This window comes from Rattus norvegicus, chromosome 1 (assembly GCF_021556685.1).
Source record: "Rattus norvegicus strain SHRSP/BbbUtx chromosome 1, alternate assembly SHRSP_T2T, whole genome shotgun sequence".
Taxonomy (NCBI): Eukaryota; Metazoa; Chordata; class Mammalia; order Rodentia; family Muridae; genus Rattus; species Rattus norvegicus.
Window position 1 is genome coordinate 181,680,757 of NC_141534.1, and position 16,023 is coordinate 181,696,779.

At 38.6% G+C, this 16,023-nt stretch overlaps 2 protein-coding genes across 4 annotated transcripts in view; one reads left to right on the forward strand and one right to left on the reverse strand.

Moving 5' to 3' along the window:
- Pde3b (phosphodiesterase 3B) overlaps positions 1–11,365 on the forward strand; it is a 155,514-nt gene extending 144,149 nt beyond the window's left edge. The window contains exons 14-17 of one of the 2 annotated variants that reach the window (XM_087551579.1): positions 3,691–3,894; positions 5,408–5,569; positions 7,675–7,963; positions 9,057–11,365. In XM_087551579.1, the coding sequence (XP_087407705.1) occupies positions 3,691–3,894; positions 5,408–5,569; positions 7,675–7,963; positions 9,057–9,271 (870 nt within the window). In that variant the 3' untranslated portion in view covers positions 9,272–11,365. 2 annotated transcript variants of the gene reach the window in all.
- Positions 1–16,023, reverse strand: part of Cyp2r1 (cytochrome P450, family 2, subfamily r, polypeptide 1) — a 64,055-nt gene that overhangs the window by 25,852 nt on the left and 22,180 nt on the right. The gene's annotated exons all lie outside the window — the stretch shown is intronic.

Below are 16,023 nucleotides of genomic sequence, written 5' to 3' on the forward strand. Positions count from 1 at the left end.
AAATTTGGTTTTGTCATGGAATATCTTGTTTTCTCCATCAATGTTAATTCAGAGTTTTGCTGGATACAGTAACCTGGGCTGGCATTTGTGTTCTCTTAGGGTCTGTATAACATCAGTCCAGGATCTTCTGGCCTTCATAGTTTCTGGCGAGAAGTCTGGTGTGATTCTGATAGGTCTCCCTTTATATGTTACTTGTCCTTTTTCCCTTACTGCTTTTAATATTCTTTCTTTATTTTGTGCGTTTGGTGTTTTGACAATTATGTGATGGGTGGTGTTTCTTTTCTGGTCCAATCTATTTGGAGTTCTGTAGGCTTCTTGTATGTCTATGGGTATCTCTTTTTTTAGGTTAGGGAAGTTTTCTTCTATGATTTTGTTGAAGATATTTACTGGTCCTTTGAGCTGGGAGTCTTCACTCTCTTCTATACCTATTATCCTTAGGTTTGATCTTCTCATTGAGTCCTGGATTTCCTGTATGTTTTGGACCAGTAGCTTTTTCCGCTTTACATTATCTTTGACAGTTGAGTCAATGATTTCTATGGAATCTTCTGCTCCTGAGATTCTCTCTTCCATCTCTTGTATTCTGTTGGTGAAGCTTGTATCTACAGCTACTTGTCTCTTCTTTTGGTTTTCTATATCCAGGGTTGTTTCCATGTGTTCTTTCTTGATTGCTTCTATTTCCATTTTTAATTCCTTCAACTGTTTGATTGTGTTTTCCTGGAATTCTTTCAGGGATTTTTGTGTCTCCTCTCTATGGGCTTCTACTTGTTTATTTATGTTTTCCTGGAATTCTTTCAGGGATTTTTGTGTCTCCTCTCTATGGGCTTCTACTTGTTTATTTATGTTTTCCTGGAATTCTTTCAGGGATTTTTGCGATTCTTTCAGGCATTTTTGCGATTCCTCTCTGTAGGCTTCTACTTGTTCTCTAAGGGAGTTCTTCACGTCTTTCTTGAAGTCCTCCAGCATCATGATCAAAAATGATTTTGGAACTAGATCTTGCTTTTCTGGTGTGTTTGGATATTCCATGTTTGTTTTGATGGGAGAATTGGGTTCCAATGGTGCCATGTAGTCTTGGTTTCTGTTGCTTGGGTTCCTGTGCTTGCCTCTCGCCATCAGATTATCTCTAGTGTTACTTTGTTGTGCTATTTCTGACAGTGGCTAGACTGTCCTATAAGCCTGTGTGTCAGAAGTGCTGTAGACCTGTTTTCCTCTCTTTCAGTCAGTTATGGGGACAGAGTGTTCTGCTTTCGGGCGTGTAGTTTTTCCTCTCTACAGGTCTTCAGCTGTTCCTGTGGGCCTGTGTCTTGAGTTCACCAGGCAGGTTTCTTGCAGCAGAAAAGTTGGTCTTACCTGTGGTCCCAAGGCTCAAGTTCGCTCGTGGGGTGCTACCCACGGGCTCTCTGCAGTGGCAGCAACCAGGAAGACCTGTGCCGCCGTTTTTCGGGAGCTTCAGTGCACCAGGGTTCCAGATGGTCTTTGGCTTTTTCCTCTGGCGTCCGAGATGTGTGTGTAGAGAGCAGTCTCTTCTGGTTTCCCAGGCTTGTCTGCCTCTCTGAAGGTTCAGCTCTCCCTCCCTCAGGATTTGGGTGCAGAGAACTGTTTATCCGGTCTGTTTCCTTCTGGTTCTGGTGGTGTCTCAGGCACAGGGGTCCTGCGGCTCCTGGGCCTTCCCCCACTGGAGCCCAGAGGCCTTATACAGTTTCCTCTTGGGCCAGGGATGTGGGCAGGGGTGAGCAGTGTTGGTGGTCTCTTCCGCTCTGCAGCCTCAGGAGTGCCCACCTGACCAGGTGGTTGGGTCTCTCTCTCACAGGGTCTGGGGGCAGAGAGCTGCTGCGGGCCGGGATCCGCGGGTGTGGGACTTCCGGTAAACGCAGAACGTGCCCGGTTCTACAGGAATTCTGCTTCCGTGTGTCCCAAGCTCACCAGGCAGCTTTCTTGCAGCAGAAAAGTTGGTCTTACCTGTGGTCCCGGGGCTCAAGTTCGCTCGTGGGGTGTTGCCCACGGGCTCTCTGCAGCGGCAGCAACCAGGAAGACCTGTGCCGCCCCTTCCGGGAGCTTCACTGCACCAGGGTTCCAGATGGTCTTTGGCTTTTTCCTCTGGCGTCCGAGATGTGTGTGCAGAGAGCAGTCTCTTCTGGTTTCCCAGGCTTGTCTGCCTCTCTGAAGGTTCAGCTCTCCCTCCCACAGGATTTGGGTGCAGAGAACTGTTTATCCGGTCCGTTTCCTTCAGGTTCTGGTGGTGTCTCAGGCACAGGGGTCCTGCCGCTCCTGGGCCCTCCCCCACGGGAGCCCAGAGGCCTTATACAGTTTCCTCTTGGGCCAGGGATGTGGGCAGGGGTGAGCAGTGTTGGTGGTCTCTTCCGCTCTGCAGCCTCAGGAGTGCCCACCTGACCAGGCGGTTGGGTCTCTCTCTCACAGGGTCTGGGGGCAGAGAGCTCCCAACAGGTCTTTTCAAAGGCAATCCCAGTACTTAAGTCCTGCATTTTTTTCCTCCGCCTCTGCATTTTTTCCTCCAGGCAGAGGAGTCATCTCTTAATTGGAGGAAGCTTCCTGGAGAGCATGAGTTACTAGTATAGGTATTAGTACTTCAGAGGAAAGTAGGTCTCAGTATAGACGTGTAGTAGGTGGCACTCAGCTAGGGAACAGACCTCCACCCACCCCATTCATATTCTTGCAGTTTCTTCTCCTTCAGAGACTCAGCAGTCAGTGTGACCCCAGAGAAAGCCTGCCACAACCTGTTCTTATTTTTTTCCTGTGTATTTGAAGTTTCTAGTAGGAGGACTCTATATACATTCAGGTCTAATGGCGGCGTGCAGGCATGCTCACGTCTAGGCTCTAGTTTTCAGATCACAGTTATAGGAATCAAACTCACATGTGTTTTGCCTAATACTGCTTCCCCTGGTTTTCTGCCTTCCTTTCCCACTAGGCAGTAAGGATCAGGAAAACAAGAACAGAGTTTTGTTTCTGCTTCTTAATCCCTGCCTTTTGACACAACTTGATATGGAAATTTTTAAAAAGAATTTAGTTACTGCTTCTTTAGTAATTTTGAAAATGTTTAGTTTTAGAGCTGGTAGAAACATTATAAACTCTATGTTCTACCGGTTCTGAATGCCTCTCAGGGCCTTGCACTGGTATGAGGTAGAGAAAAGCAAGCTCATACTGTTGAATCCGGGAGATTTGTGATGGTGCCTGTTACATGCTTATTTATCTCTTACCACTCAGGCTGTGTCAGGATGGGAATATAGACTGTGTCCTCAGACACGCGGGTCTCTGGCTTACCTGGGGCACCATTTCTTCTTTAGTTAACTCTAAACTGCTGCAGAACAGAGCTGTACCCTAACCCTGTTCTATATCCCAAAAATTTTTTTATTAGAAGCTTTACAACTTGAATGTTTACTTCAAAAATACCATTTTTTTATTCATTTAATCATTTGGGAGGCATCATGGTATAGCAGAGTATTTGAAGACAAATATTTTATTTTAGATGTGCACATCAGAAGGAAAGGTGTCCTTAGCCTCTTTGCACTTTGGTCTATGTCTCTAAAATATTAACAACCTTTCATCATAGATAATAAAATCCTGTTACTGTGCCTCATTTTATAGTAGGTATTCAGTGTTCCGACTTGTTTCTGACTGTGTGTGATTAAAGCTCCAGTGTGAGTTGCATATCTCATTTTTCCTTATTCTCTTTAGGCAGTTTTATACAATGACAGATCTGTTCTAGAAAATCATCATGCCGCATCAGCGTGGAATCTGTATCTTTCTCGCCCAGAATACAACTTCCTCCTTAACCTTGATCACATGGAATTCAAGCGTTTTCGATTTTTAGTCATAGAAGCAATCCTTGCTACAGATCTCAAAAAACATTTTGATTTCCTTGCTGAATTCAATGCCAAGGTTTGTTATATAAACTAGTGCCTGATTTTAAAAAGGAAAATTGTTAGTGTTATAGATGAAAAGTGGTTTTAATGTTAAGTTGGAATTACATAATATATGAAGTAAGAATAAATAGCTGATATTAAATAATATACTAGTTTAAATAAACTTTATTATTATGTCAATATGTCTTAAAATACTGTTGCTTGCTATGCATTCTTTTGATAGGGAGATGTATTTTTTTTTCTTTTTCTTTTTTTTCGGAGCTGGGGACCGAACCCAGGGCCTAGCGCTTCCTAGGCAAGCGCTCTACTGCTGAGCTAAATCCCCAACCCCAGGGAGTGTATTTTAATGTGGCTTTTTATTTCAAATAGCAAGAAACCAAATAATTATATCCAAAGTGTTTATAGCAAAATTTGAGTCTCAGTGTCAAGTGAGACATTTTATTAAATTAAAATTGTGTTTCTAAGATGTCATTTTATGTCTTCTTTGCCACAACTTTCACACCTTTGTATTAGTAATTTTCTGCTGCTGACATGGCAGAAGAGCAGTGTCTCTTCTGTGTGACAAAACATTTCTCATCCCACAAATATCTATTAAAACTGCCATATGTATTTTGTCTCTGTGCTGTGGGATGGGGACGATCGGCTCAGGGGCCCTTCACCTAGAGAATTCATATTCACTGTGGAGTCTAGAATCACTAATCTGCTCTGACAACAATGATAATAGCATTGTGTTCCATGGAATAGAAAAAATTGAGGATCATTGCTTTACTTTCTTGAAAGAATTATACCGAGTCCTTATTTCTGGCTGATAGGAAGTGCTGATTCCTCCAAGATGAAGTAAAAAGTATACTAAATGTGCCCAACTAATAATGATATTTTCATTTACTTAAATAATGCTAATTAATATTTATGAATTAGCCTTTATTATCAACCAGGCACTGATTATTTATCTTTATAGAGGTGTATGACAAGATTACCACCAATTATTTATAGAAAAAGAGATGGCCTTGAATAGGTTAAATGCTAAGTTAATATCCTTGTGAATTCAGATTTAGACTATGAGTTGAGCTTCTAAGACTTGTGTCTTTGAACTGTATTACCACCTGTTGCTGCTAGAACAGATTTTTTCCTTATCTCTTTGACGTGCCCTTTCTTTTAGGTAGAATTAGTTATAATTTTTATGATTTATATGTACATATATTTAATATATATTACATTTATATATATATATACATACATACCTACATATACATTATTATTCTCTGTGATAATCACAAATAATGAAACCAAAGTCGGCTTTTTTAAAATAAGAAGCTATGCTGCCTTTGAAAGAAAATCTTATTACTTCAGTAGGGCATTTTACCACATAGGTCCATATTTATAGTATATTCTGATTTTAAGGAAGCAGCTATTGAAATTTCTCCCCGTCCTTTTGACAGAAAACAATTTTAAGGCAGTTGCTAAAAACAAACAAATATTAGCATCTCTGTGTCCTCAGTACCTAAAACAATTCTGTTTGTCCAAAATAGGCCAATGATGTAAATAGTAACGGTATAGAATGGAGCAGTGAAAATGATCGACTCTTAGTCTGCCAGGTGTGCATCAAATTAGCAGACATCAACGGCCCAGCAAAAGATCGGGCTCTTCATTTGAGATGGACAGAAGGCATTGTGAATGAGTTTTATGAGCAGGTAAGATGAAACATGAGACTGTCAGGCTTTCGAAGAGCTGCCATATGAAGAAGCCCTTTGGGGCCTCCATTGCTACAGGAAGCATAAGAGTTGCCCTGAAAGGGGCTCAATGTTATGTGGACCCTAGCTCTTAGTGTTTTCTCAGTTCTATCTTTGCTGTTAATATTTTTTAAATTTATTTTATGTGTATGGATGTTTTGCCTGCATGTGTTTGTGCACCATGTGTGTGCCTGGTGCTTGTAATGGTCAGAAGAGGGCTTTATATCCACTGGAAATGGAATTACAGGCAGTTGTAAGCTGCCATGTGGGTTCTGTGAATTGAACTCGGGTCCTCTGAAAGACCAGCCAGTGCTTTTAACCACTGAACCATCTCTCTAACCACTGGTGCTTAACATTTAAAGTAGCAAACAAAAATACATAGCTTATTACTTGTCTGAAATGAGTTGATTAAACTTTTGGCAGGATAAAATAAGGATAGACTTTGGTCTTCAAGGTCACTTTCAAAAAGAGGTGATTTCCAAACAAAGTTGTTTTTGTCCCCAACATAATATTAGGGATGTTTTCATACAATGAATCCTATCACACTTGCTTCTCCTTCCTCCCAGGTCTACCCTTCCACCCTTCCACCCCCAACCAAACTAAAAAGAAACAAAAAACAAAAACAAATAAACAAATAAAAAACCCCAAACCCCACCAAGTGCAATTTATGTTGCCAGTATTGAACATGGTCAGACTCCCAGTGGCCAGCAATATGATGACTACAGAATAAGAGACATTGAAGGTTCTGTAACACCCCAAAATGAGAGTCCAAACAGGAAGCTACTGAAGGAAGTCCTTAAACACTGTTGTAAAGATGCTGAAGTGCAGCTTCTGGTAAGAAGTGGGAAGGACCAAATGAAGTAGTTTTTAAGGAATTTTATGGTCTTGTCAGAACATAATCATTAAAAGACATTTTCAAGTTTGTTATAGAAAGACTGTCCTTACATTAGAAGCATCTGTGGAAGCAGGAGTGCTGACAGAAAATAAATGAAAGGATAGACGTGAGTTCAGAAGTTGCAAGTGGCTAAGATGAGTTATAATTATACTGTTCTTTTATATCTTTTAAAACCTTGGCTTTCAAAGATTCCTACCCATTTGCAGAGTCTGTACCATTTTGAGGGTGGTTCCCCATAGTGTTGAAGACAGCTGATTATCCTACAAACCAAATTTCATTATCTTTAAAATATCAAATACCACACACTATACTATATTCCTTTGGAATCCTTGGCCCTAATAGCCATGAATACTCAAATGCTTACAACGTTAAAATTCCTCTGTCTTAGAAAATAGCACTAATGAAGGTGAGCTTGTCGGGCCATGCATATTTACCCCATGGTTTATTATAAAGGTACATTGTCTTTGGCACCCTTGGAGTTACAAAATACCATACTATGTAACCTGTTATCACTGAGAATTAGAATAGAAAATGCATTTACATGTTACCTTAAACTGTCATTGGTTACTCCAAATCAAATAATTTAGCATTAGTTTATTAATTATAAACAATGTTGATATTATAGAATGTTGTAGATTGAGAGTAAAATTATTACTATTTACCTTAAAATATATCTTTCATGTTCAGTAAATATCAACTGTACTAGTTCATATAAACAAATATGAGAATTAATTTTTACGATTTCTCAAATGAAGGAAAGACAAGGTGATTTCCCTCTGCTGGTAGCTGATGGAGGTCTCAGGAACACCAGCTGACGTGTGTCCATCAAGCTACACTCCATCGTAACAGTAATCACTGAGCCATTAATGTTTTGTGTAAAGACTATTTTGATGTAGACTCTGTTTTTTAAAAACCTCAAGATACCAGGTGTGAGGGCACACACCTTTAATCCCAAGACTCAGGAGGCAGAGGCAGGTGGATCTCTGTGAATTTAAGACCAGCCTGCTCTACAGAGCGAGCTCCTGGGTAGCCAGGCCTATGTAGAGAGGTTCTTTTCTCAAAACACAAAAAATAAATAAAAAGAAAAAACCCTCAAGATAATATTAACAGTAAAACTTAATGGTTACATTTTTAGTAGCTATAAATGCATTTTTCTTTTTGAAATTCTCAGGGAGATGAAGAAGCAACCCTGGGTCTACCTATTAGTCCCTTCATGGATCGTTCTTCTCCTCAACTAGCAAAACTCCAAGAGTCATTTATCACCCACATTGTGGGCCCCCTGTGCAACTCCTATGATGCTGCTGGCTTGCTGCCTGGTCAGTGGATAGAAGCAGAAGAGGGTGACGATACAGAAAGTGATGATGATGATGATGATGATGATGATGATGATGATGATGATGATGATGATGATGAAGAGTTAGATTCAGATGATGAAGAAACAGAAGACAATCTAAATCCTAGTAAGGCAACTGTTTTGATTATTGCTACTAATTACAAATGTTCACTTAATTTGTATTTAGATTTTTACATCCTAGGTACAGATATGTAGAGTAACTCCTATCTAAGTGTTCAGGTTGAAGAGTCAGGTTTACTATAATACAGTGGAAACTTATTTAATGAAAGGAGCATTTTCTAAGATGCTGTCCTCCAGTGAATGCTCATCTGAGCATCTCTCAAGTGAGTCCTAGCAGTTAGACTCCTCATCTCACCCTCTTCAAACATCCAAACACCTGGGGAGCACGACCTCCCGGCACCCTCACAGGAACTCAGGAAAGAAGTCAAGATAGTGTGGAGAAAAAGAGGATAGGGCCTTTGGCCTGAGAGAAGAACTAAGGTTTTGATATTAAGAATGAGTTACAGAGCAACATATATTTTGAATAAGACAATGAAATTAAGTGGAAAAAATTAAATCTGGTCTTTGAAACTGTTAATGAGATGCCACTTCCTCTTTGTTTTAAAGTAAGGTTTAAATTATAGACACTTTTTTCCCTAAGACTACTAGGAATCAAGACTATAACATAATGGGAATTTTTATTTAGTGGAGGTACCTCTCTGTTGATGCTGTCCTCCAGCCAGTATTCTTCAGGGGGCTCTACTTATATAAGTACCTTACACACTTCTGACACAAATGCCTGTGTTTGGGGTTAGCAAGGTAGAGAAGAATCTTAAGCCAACTTGGGGTCAGTTGACTGACTTTTCAAAATAATTCTCCCCAGAATACTGGTAATTACATTTAATTTACTACATTAAGATATTACAAACTAGTTTTAAACTTTGGATTATTATGATTTTCATCTTAAATTTCAGCTCCTCTTCCAACCCAGTATTCTCTTTCCTTGCCTCTATGTTGTTTCTATCCAAGACAACCCCTATCACTCATAGCTTTGTCTATGTTGTTCTGTTAGGATGTGATTTCCATAGTGTGGATAATTTTTTCTTATAAATGTCCCCATTTATAACCTTAGAGCTTATGTAATGGGTACTTAGCCATTTATTGAATGAGTGATTGGGTTTTATTTGCTTTGGTATAAATGTTTATTTTATATTTCACAGAACCACAAAGAAGGAAAGGCAGGCGGCGAATATTTTGCCAACTAATGCACCACCTCACTGAAAACCACAAGATCTGGAAGGAAATCATAGAAGAGGAAGAAAAATGTAAAGCTGAGGGGAACAAACTGCAGGTGGATAATGCCTCCTTACCTCAGGCAGATGAGATTCAGGTCATTGAAGAAGCAGATGAAGAGGAAGAACAAATGTTTGAATGAGAAGAAAACTCATGCTGAAGAAGCCTGGGGTGCTCTTCCCAGGGTCGTTACCTAGTGCTCACCGTACTGATTCTCAACTGACCATTCCCATGTGGACAGGCCTTAATACTGTGAGGGGATCCTTGCTACCTTGGTAGTTCTCACTCCTAAGCACTTTGATTACAGACTAGAGACTGACCTTAGAGCTTTCTGCAGTTGAGTGATGCTGCAGAGCCTTCTCCAAGCCTTCACTGGTGTGTAAATAGTGTGTCATAATGCTGCTTTGCTGGGTAGTGAGCTCTCGTTTGTCATGGTGAGGGAGGGAGGTAGGGAGGGAGGGAGGGATGGAGGGATGGAGGGAAGGAGGGAGGGCTAACACAGAAAAGTCAAGTGACCTTGGTTTTCAAAGTGACCATAATTCTTTTATGAAAACAGGATACCTCGGGTATTTCCAAATATATCTTCTATGTCTTTGTTTGGGGGTGGGATGGGGCCAGAAACAAACTTCTATGCTTAATCCAAAAAGGAATTTATCACGGCCTTTCTGAGTGATTTCTGCTCGTGGCAGTACACTGTTCCATGTGGTTCTCCTAGCTTCATCCGTGAAGGACTGAGGACCTTTGTTATACTTAACAAAACCCAGATGCATCAATTTCTGATGCTTTTTACTGTTGTGTATAATCTACTTAAGTGTTTTATTTCTGCCGAAAGTATTCAGGTTTGCTGTGGACATCAGGAGTCTGAATTCTGTTCTTACTGATTTTGTTCCATGGTTGAATTTTAAAAGTGTTTAACAATGAAGGAACTTTATTCTTTAGTCAAAACTGTTATTTTTATTCTTGCTCAGGATACATAATTTTAAACATTAATTATTATAAACGTGGCATAGATTTGCCAGAAAAAAAACATTGTCCTAATATTGATGTTACCTTTTATGAAATGAGCACCATTTTCTTTTAATTAAAGCCAAGAAAAAGGAGATGACTATCTTTTGCCTTAGTGGAAAATCAAATGAAAACAAAACCCATTGAAGGTATTGCCTAAATAATTAGTTATCTTTAAATATGTGTCTTAGGTGTCTTGTATTCTTGTGTCTGGTTATAGTAAAACTGACAATTTTTGTTACTACCTTTCTGCTTCAAGGGGACAATGGCAGAGATGACACATCACTATGTAGTAATACTACAGCCCCACAGAAAGACTGAATTTTGAAGTAATGTATATGATGGGAATTCATATTAATTTTTACATTAAAATGCTATGAATAGTTCAATAAACAATTCCATAAAGTACATATAAATAATTTACTAAGAAAAAGACAACATTTATGTTTATATAACCTCATTAGAGTACAGCAATTGTGGAAAATTACTGAAGTTATACAAAGCAACCAAAATGATACCAAGATGGTTAACTGATTTCTCAAGTGATACTTTAAGACCATACAATATTTTGGAGCCATTGAACTTTGTGCACAGTTAACTGTTAGTTTCTACAGTGGTTCCTATATAGTATGATGCTAGAATTTCTTGCCTGCCTAGTTATTTAGGTTGTCTATAAGACCGCAGTTAAAGTTGGATTGGAATACTGGTATTTTTGACCCTGCAGGTACCATATTTAATGAATCACTACACTTTATTTATTAAACATTTGAGGGTTGAGTTCCTTCATGTCACTTTTGCTACCACAACCACATGATTTGTAAACTGGTTCCAGCATCTATTACTAAGTAATAAAATTTTAACTGATAATCTATTGAATTTGCATTTATATAATCCAATATGTATATTTCTCTAAAATGTGTTTTATATCCTATGGAAATGTATTCATTCTGTTGCTTTCTATCCTACAGAAAACAATATATAAGTGTGTTTAAGTTCATAGGCATGTATTATCAGAATCAAGTCTCTAAACTGTCACGTTATTTAAAGTTCATATTGGAATAATTTATTTTTAAATTCTGTCTTCTGACAGAAGTACATTTTTCTTCTAAAAATGTTACTGGGAACTCATTTGAAGATAATCCTTAAATTATTTAACCCTTGCTTATTAAATATAAATGAAATCATCCCAAAGAAATTAAAATTATTAAAATAATCTATGCAAAAATGTAAATATCATGATTGCAAGCCCTGCCTGTGAGAATATATTAAATATATACATACTACTGTTAGGTGGAGTCCTACCTGAGGAATTTTCATAAGCCTTCTAAGTCTTTCTGTGGTGTGTTGAAGATAGAATTGAGTGCCACTAGTCTGCTGTGTGAACACTCTTAACACATGAGCTTCTAGCTTCTAGTTTTATTTTGCTTGCTATAGAATCAAATTAATCTTATTAGGATTTTATCATAAATCAGCTATTGTAATTCATTGCTATTATAAATATACACTGTAAAGATCTGTGCTTTCTGCACATTTTTTCCTGTGGAAATCTATTTTTTTGTGGTTGTTATTTGATTGTTTGAAAACTTTTTCCTATCATTTCATTTTCTTTTCTTAGATTGGATATTTTTTATTTACATTTCAAATGTTATACCCTATCACATCCCCCTCCTACTCTTCTATAACGGTGTTCCCCCTTCCCAACCACTCTCTCTTCCTGCCCCCTGACATTCCCTGCACCAGAGGGTCCAGCCTTGGCAGGACCAAAAGCTTCTTTCATTGGTACGCAACAAGGCCACCCTCTGCTACATATGCAGCTGGAGCCATGGGTCTGTCCATGTGTAGTCTTGGGTACTGGTTTAGTCGCTGGGAGCTCTGGTTGGTTGGTATTGTTGTTCTTATGAGGTTGTAGGCCCCTTCAGCTCCTTCAATCCTTTATCCAATTCCTCCAACAGGGGTCCCATTCTCAGGACAATGGTTTGCTGCTAGTATTCACCTCTGTATTTGACATGCTTTGGCTGTGACTCTCAGGAGACAGCTGTACCAGGCTCCTGTCAGCATGAACTTCTTGGCTTCATCAATATTGTCTAGGTTTGGTGTCATATGTATATATGTGGGCTGTATACCCAGGTGGGGCAGGCTCTGAATGGCCATTCCTTCAGTCTCTGCTCCAAACTTTGTTTTCATATCGCCTCCTATGAATATTTTTGTTCCCTATTTTAAGAAGGACTGAAGCATCCACACTTTGGTCGTCCTTCTTCTTAAGCTTCATGTGGTCTGTGGATTGCATCTTGGGTATCAAGCTTTTGGGCTAATATCCACTTATCAGTGAGTGCATACCATGTGGTTTTTGTTTGTTTGTTTTGTGATTGGGTTATATCACTCAGGATGATGTTTTCTAGTTCCATCCATTTGCCTATGAATTTCATGAAGTCATTGTACTCCATTGTGTAGATGTACCACATTTTCTGTATCCATTCCTCTGTTGAAGGACATCTGGGTTCCTTCCAGCTTCTGGCTATTATACATAAGGCTACTATGAACATAGTGAAGCATGTGTCTTTGTTGTATGTTGGAGCATCTTTTGGATATATGCCCAGGAGACATATAGATGGGTCCTCAGGTTGTGCAATGTCCAATTTTCTGAGGAACCTTCAGACTGATTTCCAGAGTGGTTGTACCAGTTTGCAATCCCACCAACAGTGAAGGAGTGTTCCTCTTTCTCCACATCCTCCCCAGCATCTGCTGTCACCTGAGTTTTTGATCTTAGCCATTCTCACTGGTGTGAAGTGGAATCTCAGGGTTGTTTTGATTTGCATTTCCTTGATGACTAAGGGTGTTGAGAATTTCTTTAGGTACTTCTCAGCCATTCAATATTCCTCACCTGAGAATTTTTTGTTTAGTTCTGTACTCCATTTTTAATAGGGTTATTTGGCTTTATGGAGTCTAACTTCTTGAGTGCTTTGTATATTTTGGATATAAGCCCTCTATCAGTTGTAGGATTGGTAAAGATCTTTTCCCAATCTGTAAGTTACCTTTTTGTCCTAATGACAGTGTTCTTTGCCTTACAGAAGCTTTGCAGTTTTATGAGGTCCCATTTGTCTATTCTTGATCTTAGAGCATAAGCCATTGGTGTTTTGTTCAGGAAAATTTCCCCAGTGCCCATGTGTTCAAGACTCTTCCCTACTTTTTCTTCTATTAGTTTGAGTGTATCTGTTTTGATGTGGAGGTCCTTGATCCACTTGGACTTAAGCTTTGTGCAGGGTGATAAGAATGGATCAATTTGCATTCTTCTACATGCTGGACTCCAGTGTGTTGAAAATGCTATCTTTCTTCCATTGGATGGTTTTAGCTCCTTTGTCAAAGATCAAGTGACCATGGGTGTGTGGGTTCATTTCTAGGTCTTCAGTGCTATTCCACTGATCTCCCTGCCTGTCTCTGTACCAATACCATACAGTTTTTATGACTATTGCTCTGTAATACTGCTTGAGGTCAGGGAAGGTGATTCCCCCAAAAGTTTTTTTTATTATTGAGAATAGCTTTTGCTCTCCTGGGTTTTTTATTACATATGAATTTGCAAATTGTTCTTTCTAACTCTATGAAGAATTGAGTTGGAATTTTAATGGAGATTTCATTGAATCTGTAGATTGCTTTTGGCAAAATGGCCATTTTTACTATATAAATCCTGCCAATCCATGAGCATGGGAGGTCTTTCTAATTTCTGAGATCTTCAATTTCTTTCTTCAGAGACATGAAGTTCTTGTCATACAGATCTTTCATTTGCTTGGTTAGAGTCACACTGAGGTATTTTATGTTACTTGTGACTATTGTGAAGGGTGTCATTCCCTAATTTCTTTCTCAGCCTGTTTATCTTTTGAGTAGAGGAAGGCTATTGATTTATTTGAGTTAATTTTATACCCAGCCACTTTGCTGATATTGTTTATCAAGCTTAGTAGTTCTCTAGTGGAACTTTTGGGGTCACTTAAGTATACTATCATATCATCTGCAAATAGTGATATGTTGATTTCTTCCTTTCCAATTTGTATCCCTTTGATCTCCTTTTGTTATCTGATTGCTCTGGCAAGGACTTCGAGTACTATATTGAATAACTAGGGAGAGAGTGGGAAGCCTTGTCTAGTACCTGATTTTAGCGGGATTGCTTTAAGGTTCCATTTAGTTTAATATTGGCTACTGGTTGGCTTTATATTGCTTTTATTTATATTTATATTGCTTTATACTTAGGTATGGGCCTTGAATTCCTGTTTCTTCCAAGACTTTTATCATGAAGGGGTATTGAATTTTGTCAAATGCTTTTTCAGAATCTAATGAAATAATCGTGTGGGTTTTTTTCTTTGAGTTTGTTTACATAGTGGATTACATTGATGGATTTCCATATATTGAACCATCCCTGCATCCCTGGGATGAAGCCTACTTGATCATGATGGATGACCATTTTGATGTGTTCTTGAATTCGGTTTACGAGAATTTTATTTACGAGTATTTTTGCATTGATATTCATAAGGGAAATTCGTGTAAAGTTCTTTCTCTTATGGGTTTTGTGTGATTTAGGTATAAGAGTGATTTTGGCTTCATAGAAGGAATTATATTGTGCTCCTTCTGTTTCTATTTTTGGAATAGTTTGGACAATATTGATATGAGGTCTTCTATGAAGGTATGATAGAATTCTGCACTAAACCCATCTGGTCCTGGGCTCTTTTTTGGTTGACTTTTAATAACTGCTTATATTTCTTTAGGAATTATGGGATTGTTTAGATGGTTTATCTGATCATGATTTAATTTTGGTACCTGTTATTTGTCTAGAAAATTGTCTATTTCCTCCAGATTTTCTAGTTTTGTTGAATATAGGCTTTTGTAGTAGGATCTGATGATTTTTTTTTAATTTCCTCAGATGCTGTTGTTATGTCTCCCTTTTCATTTCTGATTTTGTTAATTTGGATACACTCTCTGCCCTCTGGTTAGTCTGGCTAAGGGTTTATCTATCTTGTTGATTTTCTCAAAGAACCAGCTCCTGGTTTTGTTGATTCTTTGTATAGTCCTTTTTTTTCTACTTGATTTCAGCCCTCAGTGTGATTATTTCCTGCCTTCTATTCCTCTTGGGTGTATTTTTTTTGTACTAGAGGATTTTGTACTAGAGTTCAGGAGAGATGGGTTCATGTCTGGATTCACTTGATAATCAAAACTACACAGAGGAATCAGAATGTAGGAAGAGTATAAAGCTTGATCAAAACTGAAACAGCCAGGTGGAGGAGACTTCTAAGAGAAACTTTTGGTAAGAGAAGGGGAAAATTGGAAGTCCAAGTAAATGGACTGATAAGGGCTGATGAGATGGCTGAGCAGGTAAGAGTACTTACTACTAAGCCTGAGGAACTGTGGGATCCCCAGAACCCACATAGTAGAAGGAAAGAACTCCCACAACTTGTCTTCTGATTTCTATATGTGTGTGTGCATGTGTGTGCATGCATGGACACATACATACATGTTAGATGCTGAAAAAGGCCAGCCTGGGCTAGTGTTACAGTGTGAAATCATGACTATTTTCTTAAAGACATGGCCAGGAATGTATGTTACATGCTACCTGAAGAATGAAATCATAATAATATGAAAAATGTTTTTAATAAGAATAATATCACCTGTTTGCAAAAAGAGTTAAATTGGTGTGATGGGAAACATGTCAGAATACCACAGGTTAAAACATTTTAGAAATGAAACAAATGTGGTGCTATGAGAGGTTAAATAATATACTTTCCTATTATAGAGCTACTCTAGCAGAATTGTTACTGTGTGTTTTACATATTTTAATAGATTGTACCGAAGTGGTGGTTATTCATCTTTGAAAATATTCTCTTCTGCAGTTCTGTAGTCTTCATGGCA